The sequence below is a fragment of the Mixophyes fleayi genome, chromosome 5 (assembly GCF_038048845.1).
Source record: "Mixophyes fleayi isolate aMixFle1 chromosome 5, aMixFle1.hap1, whole genome shotgun sequence".
NCBI classification, from domain to species: domain Eukaryota; kingdom Metazoa; phylum Chordata; class Amphibia; order Anura; family Limnodynastidae; genus Mixophyes; species Mixophyes fleayi.
The window spans coordinates 234,646,910-234,664,126 of record NC_134406.1 but is presented as its reverse complement, the minus strand read 5'-3'; the positions used below and the strand labels follow the sequence as shown (position 1 = coordinate 234,664,126).

General features: G+C 37.3%; 1 protein-coding gene across 4 annotated transcripts in view; it reads left to right on the top strand.

Moving 5' to 3' along the window:
- The first annotated feature begins 496 nt into the window (after window positions 1-496).
- Window positions 497-17,217, top strand: part of UBE2W (ubiquitin conjugating enzyme E2 W) — a 29,497-nt gene continuing 12,776 nt past the window's right edge. The window contains exons 1-2 of one of the 4 annotated variants that reach the window (XM_075213660.1): window positions 497-597; window positions 8,382-8,473. In XM_075213660.1, coding sequence (XP_075069761.1) covers window positions 583-597; window positions 8,382-8,473 — 107 coding nt within the window. In that variant the 5' untranslated portion in view covers window positions 497-582. Of the gene's footprint in view, window positions 598-625; window positions 752-1,635; window positions 1,733-7,640; window positions 7,692-8,381; window positions 8,474-17,217 lie in introns of those variants that run through there. The other 3 variants (XM_075213661.1, XM_075213662.1, XM_075213659.1) reach the window with 3 other exon arrangements.

Sequence of the window (17,217 nt, the reverse complement as noted above, 5' to 3'; positions counted from 1 at the left end):
CCGGCTCGATTTAAACTGGATCCAGAAGGCTGGATAAAAGGTATTTTTAATTAATGAATTAAAGAAAACCCTGCACACAGAAATGCGTGTTATATGGACTATTGAGTTTGTTTGAAGCTGGACATTAACAATTCATTTACTGCTGAAGTACAACATATGTGAATATAATAATACAAATACATGAACAGCTATTAGAGCAACTGGCATTCATAGCAGATTACACAAAGGGAACGGCTAAGTGTAAGTGACAGGACGCTGCTCAATAGAACAAATGGTTGTGCTTAAATGAGAGAGATCCCTATCAAATAATATATTGGTGAAGGCAACGCATTAAGGAAAAATCAGGTTTAGGAGTAATAAGTAAAGTATGACAATAGTGTCACGATGAGACTCGGCTACTAGCTCCCGAGTACAGCGCATGCGCACAGTCGCGCTCGCATTCTTTAGGTCAGCGCATGCGCAGTAATTAGTTTAGCGTCAAGACTTAGGCACACGCGCACTCCTCCGCAGCCGGATGGCTTTAGACGTCCAAGGCACGTGATATGTGACGTAACCACAGGAGGGAGGGGGCGGGTACCCATCATGGCGTCAATGCAGGTGAGTGCTGCGCGAATCCGGCTGACCCGGATCCGCACCCCTTCACTGTCGTAGGTTGCAAAGACTAGGTCTTGGGTAGGGTGTCTGGAATCAACAATGGTCACCGCTCCCATTAGTTTAATGTTAGTTTGTGTGACCTCTGTGTTGTCAGTGGGTAAGTACGTGTTATCACCTGTTACCTCCCTTAGGTATTGCCCTTGTCTTGTCATTCCATTGAGGCGCAAGCTGCACTCCGGCCCTGTTATCCCCCTGAGGCACAAACTGCAAACTGCACTCCAGCCCTGATATCTCACTGATGAATAAAGTATATTTCTACCCTGCCATCCCACTGAGATGAAAGCTGCACCCCTGCCCAGTGGTCCAATGCAGGGGTCAGCTGCTGCCCTGCAGGGCAGGCGCCAGGTGCGCCCTTGGCCGGTGGTGCATGGCAGGCGCCAGGTGCGCCCCTGGCCGGTGGTGCAGCGCAGGCGCCAGGTGCGCCCCTTGCCGGTGGTGCAGCGCAGGTGCCAGGTGCGCCCCTTCCTGTCCCACCTTCAGTGCTAACTCCCTGGCAGCTTCTCTTTGGCAGGTGTTTACCTCATTAGGTGATGGTTCTTGTTGGCGCACCTGCCTGGTGGTGCAGCGCAGGCGCCAGTTGCGCCCCTGCCCGGTGGTGCAGCGCAGGCACTAGCTGCACCCTTTTTGGTGCTGTCCACAAGTTGGACAGCCTGGTGCTATGACAGTTTTATGGACAATACTGTAATATTTTGTTTTTAAAGTAGATGTTGATGTTGGCTGTGCCCTCTTGGGCTTTGTATAAAAAAGGTGTCAAAAGACATGCATCTACTAGATTTTTTTTAAAAAAAAGCTAGTACAACAAACATGTGTAAATGGGAGTGACATTGGGACCCCTGGTTTCCATTGTTGACATACTCCACTCACAATCAATATTTGAGTAAGCCACATTGTGGTAATGCTCAATTATTTTTTTTTTACTTTTACCAAAAGTCTGCATGGAGTTCAAAAGACCTCCCCAAAAGCAAGTACAAGCGCTTATTAACCACTACATGTTAAACATTTCACATGCGGTGTCACTGGTGTTTGAATTTCCGTTGTTGAAACATCAGTGGGTACCCAGCCTAAGAATACACCTTCTGTGAGTATAAATGTTAACAGTAAACTTCCTGGTTACTTTGTTGTTTATTATTATTCTTATTATTAGTAATATATATTGACTAGTTATTCTGTAGTGTATAATTATTGATCTGTAGCCCTTTGTCTAGATGTCAATATTTTGGTGACAGCAGATTGGCTACGCATGACATGAACAGATTGTTAGTTTGTTTTGTTATGTTCACAAAGAAGATTGTAATGAAAACTTGATAAAATTATCATTGTTTCCCAATGAAAGCATTGTTACCTTCACACGTTTGTTAGTTACATGCATTGAAAACATTAATAGGCTTTAAGTCTAAGGTTTGATTTATGTAATACAAATGTGCGGTTGCTATGAGTTATTTGTGTTAATAATCCCCAATGTGGGTTGAAATGATTCATCTTGCCATTAGGTATGATCAGTGTACCCACAGTTTTAATTCTACAAAGCATTATTTTTTTTTATTTTTTTTTGTCAATTTAAATATAATCTGAGATATAGCTTTATTTATTTAAGAATAACTCTACTCATCATGAATTTTAAGATTAGACTTGTTCTCATGCCCTGATGTACACAGTTTCACTTCCAAAGATGAAGCAGTTATTCTAGCTCACTCTTTAACTTTTCTGCTTAAAACATATTTTGATTTATTGTTTGACACAACAGATTTTATTGTGTAAAGGTTATTTCTAGCATTTTATTCTTCATTTTGTAAGCCTGTTTGCTCATACTATGATTTATACATAAAAGCATTACGTTCTTCGCACACTGGAAAAATTTCCCCATTAGTTCCCCCCCACCTTCCATCAAGACCCATTTCCTTACCATACAAATGCCACAGGATCTGCTATCTTATGATCCCTGTCATTACTGCAGAGGATGAAATAGCAGTAAGGATTTGTATCTTGTCAACATGAAGTGCACTCTTAGTGGCAACTAATCTCATCTTGTCCCACCTTCAGTGCTCACTCCTTGGCAGCTTCTCTTTGGCGGGTGTTTAATTCATTAGATGATGGTTCTTGTTGTTGGCGCACATGCGGCAGTTGTATGGTAAAGGAAAGAGTGCCAGATGAGGGAATGCAACCAGACCCCTCTACCTAGGTAGAATTGCTATGTGGGAAACTTTAGTTTGATCACATGATTTTTAATCAGCAGAGTTTGTATAATTGAAAATTGCAATGTATTTATAAGAAAATGTTGTAGAATGTTTTATTATATTTTGTTATGATCCCCCCCCCCCCCCTTAGTATAAAGTTCTATTTAATCTTAGGATGCAAAACAGTCAATTTGCCATTGGACGTTTGCTAAAACATTATTACTGATTAAAAGAAAATTACATTTGCTTCCTGATTTATCCTGTCATACATTTAGGGGCATATTCAATTCTCAGCGTTCTTCTTTAGAACAACGTTGGGCGAGCGGAATTACCGTTAGTACGGTAATTTGAGCACGGATTTCTGCTTGTGGCTCAGGGAGATGCGAGCCCCGCGTTGTTCTAAAGACCAACACGGGGAATTGAATCTGCCCCTAAATGTATGACAGGAAAAATCGGGAAGCAAATGTAATTTTCTTTTGATCAGTAACAATGTTTTAGCAAACGTCCAATGGCAAATTGACTGTTTTGCATCCTAAGATTAAATAGAACTATATAGATAAATAGAACTGTATACAGAGGAGGGGATCATAACAAATTATAATAAAACATTCTACAACATTTTTCTAATGAAATACATTGCAGTGTTCAATTACACTAACTTTGCAGATTAAAAATAAATATTGTTTTTCCTTAAATTTTTCATCTGTGGTATCCTATAATGGAAGTGCAGGGGGGATTTATACTAATCGGGCAGCATCTTTCAAAGCCATCAAACCTGTAATTTACATCTGTCTACTGAGTCTGTAATTTTCATTTTAATGTTATAAAATAAAAAATGTGTCTGTTAAAATGTCACCACACTGAATCATAACCTGTTTAACAACAGAGATTAGTTCTTTTAATTATCGTTTCTTCTGCTTGGTTTCACCAACATTTGTAATGATTTGTGGTACAATATGACAGGTGTGTCTATGCAGCAGTCCGTTCTAGTTAGGTGGACCATTGTGTTTAAAAATTTCAAGAATAAAGACGGTCCACTGTGTATGTAAGGAGTTGTCAATGCTACTTTACATTCAGTGGTCAGATATTGTCCAAGCTTAGGACTCTCCAACTGATGATTGTGTTTGCAGTAGAGATTTTGAATACTTCTGCTGCTTCATTTCCATGATATGATCTGTATAAAGGTATGAATACATTAATGTCCCCTCCCAGTGAATGCAACACAGGGCAGCATACCACGAACCCTCAATGAATATTGACCATGTATTTGAAATATGCTTTCCACTAAAAATATTTGACAGCAAAGCCCTTGTTTACAATGGACTGCTTTTATCATTTTAAAAGTAATATCTCCGTACTACAACCTTCTAGAGTGTGGATCGGAACTGACTTGTCTGTACAGCATTAAAAAATGTACATGGTATTTAGTGTTCTGAGGCCAACAATTTATTACAGCGGACATGAAAAGGTTAAGTGTTAGGAGAAATCCCAAGATAGTCAATTCATTCTTGCAGCTGAGAACAGTGCTGCTCCATGTCAAAGGGCCTGACGAAACATTTGCATTTTGTGACCTCAGCTGGTGTGTGTGTGTGTGTGTGTATATATATATATATATATATATATATATATATATATATATATATATATATATATATATATATATAATCTCCCTGCAGAAGTGGGTCATTTATTGCAAGATTTAGGTTGGTGTCTATAGTAAGAAAATATAATTACAGAAGAATAAACCTAAATGTTCACAAGATTCATCCATGTCGTTCGTTAAAGTAATGGTGAATGTTAAGCATGACACACCAGGGATAAATTGATGTGTATGTAGAAAGGAAGCAGTTGGCTTTTGTCCTGTTGTGGTTTTTATCTTTTGCAATAAGATTTTATGTTTTATTTGTTGAATCTGTTTCTAAATGTATCATTTGATTTGCAAATGACTCTTGTTATGCGATGAAAACCAAGTACAATGTAGATGATCATTGATTATTTAAAGCCCAGACGCACCCACTAAATATTAATGTAGACCATTCACTGCCTCTTGCCTTAGTGATATCACGGAGTTTAGTAAATTAATAGGCTGCAGAATATGTGTATTTACCTCCAAATTGCTGCATCTAAGTGATGGGTCCAGTTCAGCATTCATTTTAAATGTTTGAGGTGTATAACATTATTTGTAATTTTTTTTAGCTTTTCTAACCAATGATAAATTGAACAATTAAAGAATTTTTTTGTATATTTTTGCTTTTGCATTTGACTTAAACACTGTGTGACTAATTGCTAACTGTATGACTAGTATACCAGTTTATACGTCGTTTGCTCAAAAAATACTAACCAAAAAAACCTTTTAAAGATTATATAGAGATTGATTAGAGTGCTGTCAGATTAGTGTGACCCTAAGCTGTGGATTTGAATAATGTTCTGTTTATTTTTGGAATGACAGGAAAAGTCCTTCGAAAGAGACATTTTGATTTGGTTGAAGGATTAGTCACTCTTAATTTAGAAATATTTGTTTAGTTTGAAATTTTTGTTTATAATATATACAGCATTAAATGTAGGCTTGCAAAAGAGGCCCCGTTTAAGTATGATAATGTTGTGTTCCTATTGAAGTGATCTAGAGAAAAGTAATCTGTGTAAAATGTAGTTAACATCATCTAATTGAGCCCAGACTGTTGTAGTTGGAAAGTGGGGGGAACAAAAGCTGAACATTATCACACTGAGGAAATGGTTCATGTGTGTAAATGGCATATATTTGCATAAGTCAATGAACTGTTATAGTTTCATACCTTCATAGTGATCTAGTAATATGTTAAAGGGGTTCTCCAGCTTTTTTATTTCTCTTACCCGCTCTGTCAGGGTAACTTATTTTACCACAAGACTGTACCGGTGGTCACTATCCACAGCTTATGGGTCATGTCTGTAAGTTTTTACACTAGCAGCATTCTGTGGAGTTTGTAGCCTTACTTTGCTGTTCTGCAAGTTATAACTGTGTACAGTGTGATTTTATGACTGTACATCATAGTATATCATGTTACATCTGCAATCTTGTCAAATGCTGGAAATATAATATCTTACAGCCAGTATCTGGGACCTATACAGGGCAGTCAGTGCTGAACCACAGATACAGCGTAAGATAGGAGCGATGGTGGGGAGGAGTAGCTGGAAAAACCCATCTGTTGTATTTCACCAGTTCCTGGTCATCGTTTATTGGAAACTTGCAAGTTAGTGTACTAAAACAAATGTTTGTGCTAGATTATACAAGGTACACCCTGTAAAGCAGCAGCTAATGATGTCATTCTTATCACTTTATTAATTGACTGTTCTATAACCAGAAGCAACTACTCTCTATCCAGTCTGCTATAAAAATGTGCCGATTCTCCATGTTCTGTTGCTTTGGTTTGCCTCTGACAAGTATTGTGAATACACAGGACAAAGGACATATATTTATATAGAGTTTACAAATAATGAATTTATTTTGGGCTGGGTACACACTGCAGAAATTTCTCTCTGTGTTATCTATAACCATTTTACCAACGACTGATGATAAACAAAAAAAATAAATAAATCCTGATCAGCATGCCGATTCATGTGTATACACTATACATGTTTTACATGATTTACCTTCAGATCTGTGCTCTATCATAACCATTGGCTGAAAAGAGCATGGCTCTGTATACTTTATGGAGATCTTGATTGTGAGTGCATATGCACTGCAGAATTGAAATTACCTTGTTCCGTTGCTGAAAAAGGTTTTTAGTTCAGTTTAAAAATCAAATGAAACTATGATCTGTGCTTTTGAATGATGATCGGTTATTGTTGCAGTGTACATAGTAATGCCGAACAGTCGTTTATCAGGTGATTGGTCCAATAATCGTCTAAAAACCCTGTGTATCCAGCCTAACACACATATATATATATATATATATATCTCTTAAAAAGTATCAAAACCAACTGATACGAATACTGTGAAAGTCAGATAATTGGATGAAGTCATTCTACATGAATAAATACAGATTGTAATGTTTTCCTTTGCGATCTGTAAATGACCGCATACTGTGGCTGAATATTTAATCACATAGGTGAACACAGTAAATACACTTTCACACTCACATCTGTAAATAGTTCACTTTTAATAAAGTTTCTAACTCATTCTATTATTAAGTCTTAGGGGGGAATTCAATTACCCCCCTAAGTACCACCGCATAAAACCTATTACCGTTATTACGATAATATTGACCCTGAGCTACGAGCAGAAAGCCGGAGCTAAAACTACCATAATAACCTTATTTACGCTGACTATTACCGCAATGATGGTAATAGTGTTACTTTTTCAAGTAACGCGGCCAGTTGAATTCCACCCTTTCGGATTTATTACGTAAAGGTAAACCTATATTAAAGATATATATGGTTCAGGTCCTAAGAAATGTATTTTGTTTTATATTAATCCACATTTCAACAGCAGGAATACCGTATAATCAGAGAAGCGATCGTATGTTGCGGTCGTTAGTTATGATTAATATAAGATTCATTTGCAAGGATACTCTGTTAATGGGTTAGTTGAAACCAGATTTTCGGTGGTTCCCTGAGGCAAGACACTTACACAGCTTTTGGAGTGAGTTGCCACCACCTTTGGCGCAATATCGTTTGAACTGACCTATGGCCTGCATTGTATTGGACCATCATAAAACTTGAACCAATGAAGAACTATCTTCGTGTCATCTTTGTGTGCATTGTGCCATCATCACTGTTTTTTTGTTAGTTTAAACTGCATAAAAAGCCACTGGACAGTATATCTCACTCTCTTTGACAACCCAGACCTCAGGATTGATGAGCCGTAAATGGATTCAGTGCAGAAGCGTAATATATCTTATATTTTCTTTTTATTTTGTTATACTTTGATATATTTTGCTATTAAATCTCTTTGTGTGTTGCAATCACATTAATCGCATCGGACAATCTTTATTGGTGATAATAGAAATGGACATTACAAAACATTTAATGTAAAATTCATGTGGGGTCATATATTCAAATGACAAAGAATCAGGAATTACGACTATTTGTTTCACATAAACATTTCATTGCATGTTGATTATCTTGGTTGCTAGGGTGTAGAAAAATTGTATTGTTCTGTAATGCATTGATGATAATGAAATGGCAATTTTGGTGTATAATATATTTTAATTGACTGCCCTTATTTACCTTGACAGTTGATTAAAAGGTGACCAACATTTGTCCTTTATTATTCTGTTTTGTTGCCCTAGAGCGTAATATTTTGTGCTATGAAAAATATGTATTGGCTCGTGAATTTTTCAATATATTAAACAGATTTCCCTCTTGCATTGTGGTGTATAATTTAGTAGTCAACTAGAGATCTAGAATCCCTGTTACATGCTCTGAACACTCCAGAGTTAGTGTTGATGACCACTCTTGTTTTTTGTAATGATTGTACTGTTTTTTGTTTTGGTTTTTTTTCTATTTGCATTGTAGGCCAATACATAAATACAAATCTGTATTTATTCACGTCACCCAATCTTTAATATCTTTCAGAAGCGGCTCCAGAAAGAGTTGTTGGCTTTGCAGAATGAGCCACCACCAGGAATGACCTTAAATGAAAAGAGCGTTCAGAATTCCATTACACAGTAAGTCAAATTAAATGCTTTCCCTAGGTTCAACACTAACCTAAATAGATTACGGTTTAATGGGTTGGTGGTTACATATATGAAATATAAGTGGGGGAAGTAGGAAACTGTAAGTCCTCAGGCTCTGTAAAAGCTGAATGTTGTATCATAGATGACCCCATATTTTTATTAACTGTGTAATTGGTTATTTGGTGAGCTTTACTTAGATTTACATTATCCGTCATATTGTGCAGAGTAACACCAACTTAATTTTTGTTCCTCAAATTTGCAACACGAGTTATCAAGCTAAAGTGTCATCTTTGTGGGACATTGGACAATTCAACATTCTGTTCTTGCCTTTGAGACCAAAACGTTCACTGCATTATGATCTTGCAAGTTCACCACTTAAAGGGAAACTCATTGATATTGTACTTGAATGTATGTTTAAACAGATCTTTTGGAAGCATTTGGAGTACAGATTTAGTGTAAATAATTTTGTGTAACTTTTCCTTATCTATTGTTGGTGCTGCAGCTGTTGTTTTATTTCCTGTTGTGTCTTTTTATTTCCTGTTGTGTCTTTACCTTTTTCTCAATAGCTTGTTACGGTGCTCGGTGCTGCAGACAATATGATGTCTGTCAGATCACTAATAAACTGGTTGTGTTGTCATTAGACTGAAGTCGGTCTCACACTTGCAGTTTGGCTTTACACCTGATATGTTTATGTGATAGTGGGAGAATCTTTTATATCTGTAATAGCACAATTTATATAAAACGACACCTGAGCAAGCAAGCAGGTCTGTGTCCAAATCTCTTTATATAGCAGAGGGTGTGGAAAGAAGAGAGGGCAAGTGACAAATTGGGGGGTGGGGGTGTAGCATACACATGTTTTTATACAATGTTTCTAGATCCACAACTTAAGGAGAGAGAACATTTAAAAAGAAATGTTAGGTTAACATTGATCGTTGTCCCTAAAAGCATAAAGAACATTTTTTAAACTTACCCTTATAGATGTCACAAAATATAATTTACTTACATTACGTTTGGGTACAGGAGTTGCACTAAACACTAACAACCACTAATGCTGTGAAGATAACCTGCTCACTGAATGTGTATCCTAATAGAACCTTTTCTATGCATCAATTTAATTCCCAGATGAAATATGTTGATTACTATTTGTGTTTTAGCTCTTCTCCTCTATGTAATGTGTGCAGATTGTAGTTACAGTGTAGGGTTCTGGTTAGCTTTGTGGAATCACGTAAGATTACAAGACTAGTTATGTTTTCCAGTGGTGACTTGTTTCTCCTGTGATGATTGTTATTGTCAGCTAATTAGCATAATTGGGGACAACACAGAGGTCATTATTTCATCAGTTATATAAGCTTCAAAAGAATGAAATTGCAAACGTACCGGGGAATTCCTAAATGTCTGTATATATTACAAGAAGTTTTAGCTGACAAGTGTGCTTTGTGGATACATTAAGTCGTTTTGGATGTTGATTTATTATGGAATTATACAGCTTTTTTTATCTACTTTTCTTAGTCTAGTTACTCACCAATTGGTGAAAATGTGTTTTCTGTGAAGTAAATATTGATACATTTAATGAAGACAACTTTAAAATAAGAACAAACAACTTTATATTTTCCTGGCAGTTAATACCTTGTGTTTTAGGTTCTGCAGGTTTGAATTTGCAATTATATCTGAGGAATCAAGCTGCAGTAGTATCAGTAAATCTGCACTGTTACAGACTGATATTACAGTACGTTGGTCTGTGGTCCATAGTGACGCATCGCATTGTGCATGTTGGCTATGTAACACTAGGCTGCATGTGCAGACATCAACGCATGAAAATCCTATTGAAAAAAAAAAGATTCAGATCTTGTTGGAATGGCCATATCTGGCACCAGGATCTGCCAAAGTAAAAACTGTAACCCCTTCAGAGCCAGAACCGTTCCGAAATAAGTCAAAATTCAGCGAGTTTTTTCTTGGGCCCACAAGTCTGCTGTAGTGGCTACATGGTGGCCCTAATCAATGACCTTATAGCATTAGTCAGCTCCTTGGTCATTAGGAAGACCTCTTGCGTTTTGGAGCTGGGGATAGTTTTGTGTATGAAGAGGCCCACACCTCCCTTTCTCCCCTTCCAGTCCATCTTCACACACTATAAAAGCACCCTGATTTGCACTTGGCGGTCCAGGGTCTGGTTATCAGGATTATGGGAATCCCTATGTTGCAGATCTTTCAGACATCATAGCAGGCTGGCTATTTCATTCGGTAGTGATGCTGATTTTTCATTATTTAGAATATTAATAATGGTGGCCATGCTCATTTAATATACTATTTATTTCAAATGAATATATTAAAAATAGGAAAGTGTTTATTGTTGGTCTATTATCATGTACGCTTGCTAGCAACATACAGAGAGCAATAGATCCATGCAAGTGTGCCTTTTAGTGATGAAAATAAATGTCTTTAAACTTCATTGCCAGCAGCCAATATTATTGGATATCTATCTGAATTGGATATGATCTTTGGTACCTCTACAAAGCACAGCTTCTTTGATATATGTACTGTGTTATTCAATACAATAATGGGGTTAATGACATGCTTTTAAGGAAACTCTTTCTTCACTATAGATTTCCTTTAAATAAACAAGTGCACTGTCCTTCTGTGTCTTTGAATGCTCGCTGAAAATAGAAATCAGAGCCATTTTTAGAGCTCCCTGGATTAGACAGATGTAGATTAAACTCTGTTCCTGATGGTACCTGAATAGAAAATGTCATTGTTAACCTCAAGGGAATAGTAGTCATTCTAAACATTGTAATCTTGGTTCTTTCTAGTTAATTGTTTTTGTTTTTTATTGACCACATAATATTGTCTTGTTTCCTTAACATCACAGTGCTAACACTTCTAAGGGATATTGGGCTAAAAATGTGCTGAAATATCATGTGTGTTTTTGTTTTATGCTGTATTTCACAGTAACAACAAACGACCTACCATATTTCTGGTAAATGTAACCACTCTGGGCTTATTTAATTGGAATCTTATTATTAAAGCGCTAACATTTGACATAGCGGTGTACAATTAAAGTAAAATATTAAGTGTCCCAAAACTGTAAACAATGTGCTGGTGAGAGCTTGCGTGTTAAATCTTATAATCTGAAAAAGAGTTTGTCAGAGTGACCTCCAAATTCCTTCACGAATGGGGGCATTTCATACCTTTGTGACCAGACCAGGCTTCAGTTTTGTTAGCTGTTGGGTATATTGAGAATGATTTGAAAACAGGTTTGTGTACTCTATTGGATTTTTTTGGTTCCTGTACGGATTTGGTTTTCGTTAGGCACCATAGTAAAATTATTAGGATTTAATGTTAAATGCACTATACAAGGAAAACAGTCAATATTAATAAAAAAAATGCCTTGTCATTATTTTAATTACTGGTTTCCAATTTGTGCTACCCTAGAAAGATACCACTTAATTAATCTGGTTCTCCTGAATATGAGGATAATATATTTGTGTATTTTATACTGTAGGTATAGGACTCGGGGGCGGATTTAGAATATTATTTTACAGGGGGCGATTGAGGGTGGGGCGACTTAGTCCCCGCCCTCTTTTTGACAGCTATGGCTGCCTGCGGCTGCACACTATGTGCAAGTCCGTTCGTCAGAGACAGGCAGGGAGAGTATGCTGCCTGGCCACTTTGATTGTGCCTAAAACAATCAGAGCAGCCGGGCAGGACTCTGTTTGCCTGACTCTGTGGAACGGACCTGCACATAGTGTGCAGCCGCAGGCAGCAAGCCGCTGCTAAGGGGGGGTGATTGCCTTGATCGCCCCCCATGGATCCGCCAGTGATAGGACTTAGGAATCCTTTTTACATTTGTTTTCAAATTGATATTTTTTTTTTTTAAACCTGGGAAGCCAGTCTTGGATCTCCCCTGCTAGTAGATTGAATGTAACCTAGATATAGCATCATCTGACTTGAGTCGCTCTAAGGCTGGGTACACACTACAGAAAATTACTCCTGATGCAATATCGTTAATGATTTTACCAACGACTGAAAGTCCCGATCAGTATGGCGATTCATGTGTACACCCTATACATCTTCTACAAGATTCATCTGTCATAACCATTGACTGAAAAGATTGTGACTTTGGAGATCTGCCTATGCTGCTGGTCGTGAGTGTATACACACTTCAGAATTTGACCAATATTGTTTTCATTGAACAAGATATTTAATTTGTTTATAAAATCAAATCTAGCGATACAATGTGCTTTGGAATGATGATCGTGGGAGCGTACACACTAATGTGAACGGTTGTTTATTGTGTGTTTGGCCTGATATTTGGGAGAAAAACTTGTAGTGTGTACCCGGCATTAGGCTGTGTTGAGTTTATCAGTGCTGACATGGAAGGGACTTTTCAGACAGATTCCCCTTGCAGTGGCCTGGACTTTCCTACAATTCTGATGTCAAGGAATCTGAAATTGCAAAGTTTCCAAGACTTCTTCATTGATATCTACATAGCATCACTATGTACAGCAATAGGATGATCAGGAGCCTTAAACAGTGGTTCCTGAGCATGTCACTGGAACCCAATGCTATGACTGATAGTCCGTATGGGGGATGTAGAAAGGTGCAGAGTTCAGAAAGAAAGGTGATGCTTCCATAGTCCTGTGGAAAGGAATTAACATGGGGTAAATTTGAATTTGCAATGTTGGTTGGGGTAAATTTGTGAGTGGTTTGTTTGTTCAAGAGGACCTGTCACATATTAAGTAGTATAATGCAGTTGTGCATTAAAATGTACTTTTTTCCCTTAAATATATTTTATTTGGCTTAAAAATATTATTTTTAAGCTTCACTCTGGCTTTTCACCTGAACTTTTCCTTAATGGGCTGATATGTTTGCATAGGCCAGCCTGAGACTGATAAGCACCTGCTGCTATTTCACTACTGCCAGTGGCATCTGTACATGGTAAAAGCATGTCTGCAGAAGCCCAGAGTGATCTGATGAGTGGGTACATTAATGTGAGTTATCTCAGGATAGAAGGGGGTTCATCTGTGTTGTCAATATGATTTCCTAATCACGTTTCTTAGCCATTAGTGTGTGTTATATAAGCATTGAAATACGGTGTTCTTTTCACACCCTCTAACTGCAAGATACTTACTCAGTGTATTATTCCATTATGTCACCCTCTGTGTTTGTACTATGAAAGTGCAGAACAGCCTCCATTCCTTTTTACAATACACTTTGTTGTCATATATATTTATTCCCCCAGCCCCTAGGCTTTACACCTCTCCTTTTTATTCACTACTGCTACCCCCCCCCCCCCCCTAAAAATAGAAAGCCCTGGTTGGCAGTCATCTTCTATCTACAGTAGTTATCTTCATGAACTTTATGACACACATTCATGTTTCCCACAATTTTCATTTCTATTTCACTATCTCTACTTTATTTTGATATACGTATGTTATCATATATCTCTTGATACCTTTTCATGTTTAAATGTTACTGTAAGATTGTTCAACCTTGCAATAGCTAAAGTTTAAAACAAATTGAGTTTACTTTTAGTTCCTTATTTTGTTTTACTAATCTATGATCATCTCTTTTCCGGCTATATAATGAATTGTGGCAACATTTTAAAGCTCTTAAGCTTTAATTGCACCAGATATGTACAGCTTTTTAAATAGGTATTAATGTCTGCATGTAATTGATATTCTTGTAATAAATATTAAACATAAAAAATACGATGTGTTGTGCTGTATCTGAACTGATGTTGTTTCTAAGTTTTCACCAAATTATTTTTGTGAAATAATTAAAAAATGTAGGTTTTGTGTGACTGTAAAGAATTGCTCCTTTAAAAAGCCAGCATTCAGAAATTGGTTTATTGTCCCATCACAAGTTTTAGAGCCTGATAATCTAGTAAAAAAAAAAAGTGTATTTCCATATTCCCAGTGCTTGAGTACAAGAAACTCTATTTAGGATAGAGCTTCTGCACAATAAATTATTTGTTTTCTTCTGTTATTTGTTAAGTCGAGAAGAAAAAAACACGTTTATTCGATTGAGTGTGTGATTTGTACCGACTTCATGGGATCAGGACTGGTACAAATCATTTACACTGTTTTTGCCCTTATTTGTGGACACATTTTAGACCTACTTCTGCTTTCTTGTTGCATTAGAGATTTAGTTCAGTAGTTCATGCGTTTCCAGGAGGAAAAGTAGGTTTATATATCATAGGATGTGCAAGGTTAAACCTGCCAGATGCTTTCATTATTATGACCTTCTGGGGATTTAAAGCAAGGCGGGTCATTTCAGGGGAACAGCTAGCATAGCATTACAGATAAGAGGTGTAGTTATAACGCTACTTTCATTCATATAAGTTAAGTTCATTTTGTCGCTGATCAATAAACATTGTCCAATGTGATTATTGTGGTTACAACGCACAAAGATATTTCAGAATATAGCAGGATTTACAGAAAGCCATCATAACGCATAAAAGATATTACAATAAAGCAGGAAAGTATAAAACCCTGAATACATCACGTATTTGCTTCCCCTGCGCCCAGGGTTCAGATACAGTCATGTTGTCTGTTAGGAAGAGAGGTAGATGGCCCAGAGACGCTTTCTTATATGCAGTTTCAGTTTACAAAAAAACACTGATGTCCCTATGTACACAGAAAACACGTAGAGAGGTTTTCATTGGCTCAAGGTTCAGGTCAGTCCAGTATAATGCAAATCATAGGTCAGTTCAAAGGATTCTTCTGATAAGGTGTGGCCAGCTCACTTCAACAGCTGAGCACATGTTGTGCATGAGGAAAACTGACCTAACCAATTTTTGCATTCCAAACGCAATATCATTTTGAGAATTAATCCTTTATCTTCCATAACTATCGATCGCAGGAAGCGAACGCTTCGTGGATAGAAGCAGATTCCAGATGCTAATGTGCAGATCAAAATGACACTAAACATGATACATTTCCTATATCCTGAGCCTTAAATACCTTTAACATAATGTTTATGTATAAATAATCTCTAATCATAATTACCATTTCTTTATATAGCGTCACTAATTCTGCAGCGCTGTACAGAGAACTCATTCATATCAGTCCCTGCCCCATTGGGGCTTACAGTCTAAATTCCCTAACACACACACACACACACACACTAGGGTCAACTTTGTTAGCAGCCAATTAACCTACCAGTATGTTTCTTGAGTGTGGGAGGAAACCGTGTGTGTGTGTGTTATTAATCTGTGCGATTGCGTACTAATTGCAATGTAAAATATAAATTCATTTGGTTTACCTCATCCAATTATCTGACTTTCACAAAGTAATTTGAGTTAATTTGCCAGTATATAAGGATTTAACTTAGTAAATGAATCTAATATGACAAATTACGTGTTAATTGTATTATATCATGGGTGTATGTGATTCCTCACATTCTGCTGTTTGTATTGTTAATAAGCATGTAAATGATTATTGTGGGTTCTGTCCCAATTTACTGGTGTACTAGTTAACCTAAATTTATCCAAGATATATAAATACTAAAAATATTGCGTTAGAATGACCCAGGGGCTAGAGAGCCACAGAAGAACAGAGTGTTAATTTCCTCTGAGTCTTGTATTTTGTTATTCACTGAGCACATTACAGTTGGTGCCTTACATCGAGTTGTTCCCTATACTCGTTTTTCTCTCCATTGGGAATGGTTACCCTGCACACAGAGGGCCTGATTCATTCGGAAAGTAAGGCATAAAAAAATAGTAAATTTTCTCCTGGAAAAACCATGTTACAATGCAAGGGGAACAAACTAGGTTACTATTTTGCACGTAAGTAAAATACTGGCTGCTTTTTCGTGTAGCACACAAATACTTGATAGCTTTATTTTTACACTGAAATTGAAAGTTGATCTAGGATATGCTCTACCCCAACTATAAATCTGTCCTCACATTTTTAAATTTACCTCCCCCCCCCCCCTCCAATGCAACATGGTTTTGCCAAGATGCAAAGTTACTCCTATTTTTTGCTTTCCTTTCCTTAATGAATCAGGCTCAGTGTTTTTAAGAAATTGTGTAACTGCACAATGTTTGTATTACACACTCTGTTCACCTGTATTTTTGTGTATAAATAATTTGCTTACTGACTCGCAGTTTAAGGGGCGTATTTAATTGTTGGTGTTACTGCCAAAAGTAATGCGCCCTGCACACTATTACCGTCATTATGGTAATAGTGCGCTTAAATACCGTTATTACGGTACATTTCTCGCTGGATTTCAGCTCGGGGCTCAGGGAGCTGCGAGGTGATATCCGGCTTATTATTACCGTAAGAACGGTAATAGCTTTAATGCGGCAGGCATATTCAACAATTGAATATGCCCCTCAGGGGCAATTGTCGTCGAAAACGGCGAAAATCTCGCGGTCTGCGCATTATTACCGTTATTACGGTAATAGTGCGCGGAAAAACCGTTATTACGGTAGTTTTCTCGCTGGATTTCAGCTCGCGGCTCAGGGAATCCAGCTAACTACTACCGTAATAACGGTAGTAGTTTTAGCGTGCCGCGGAAACGGCACAATTGAATATGCCCCTAAGAGTGGCTTACGTTTAATTTAGTAATTGCCAGTGATTGTGTAGGCCTGAAATAGTGATCGTTGTGTCATTTATTGCTACAGGGTTTTTTTTGCAGTGTTTTCAGTCAGTTCACTGTGTAATCTTTGTGTGGCAGACTGCTGAATAATCATTTTGGCTCTTGTGTGCTCACCAATAAACTATAGGATTACAGGA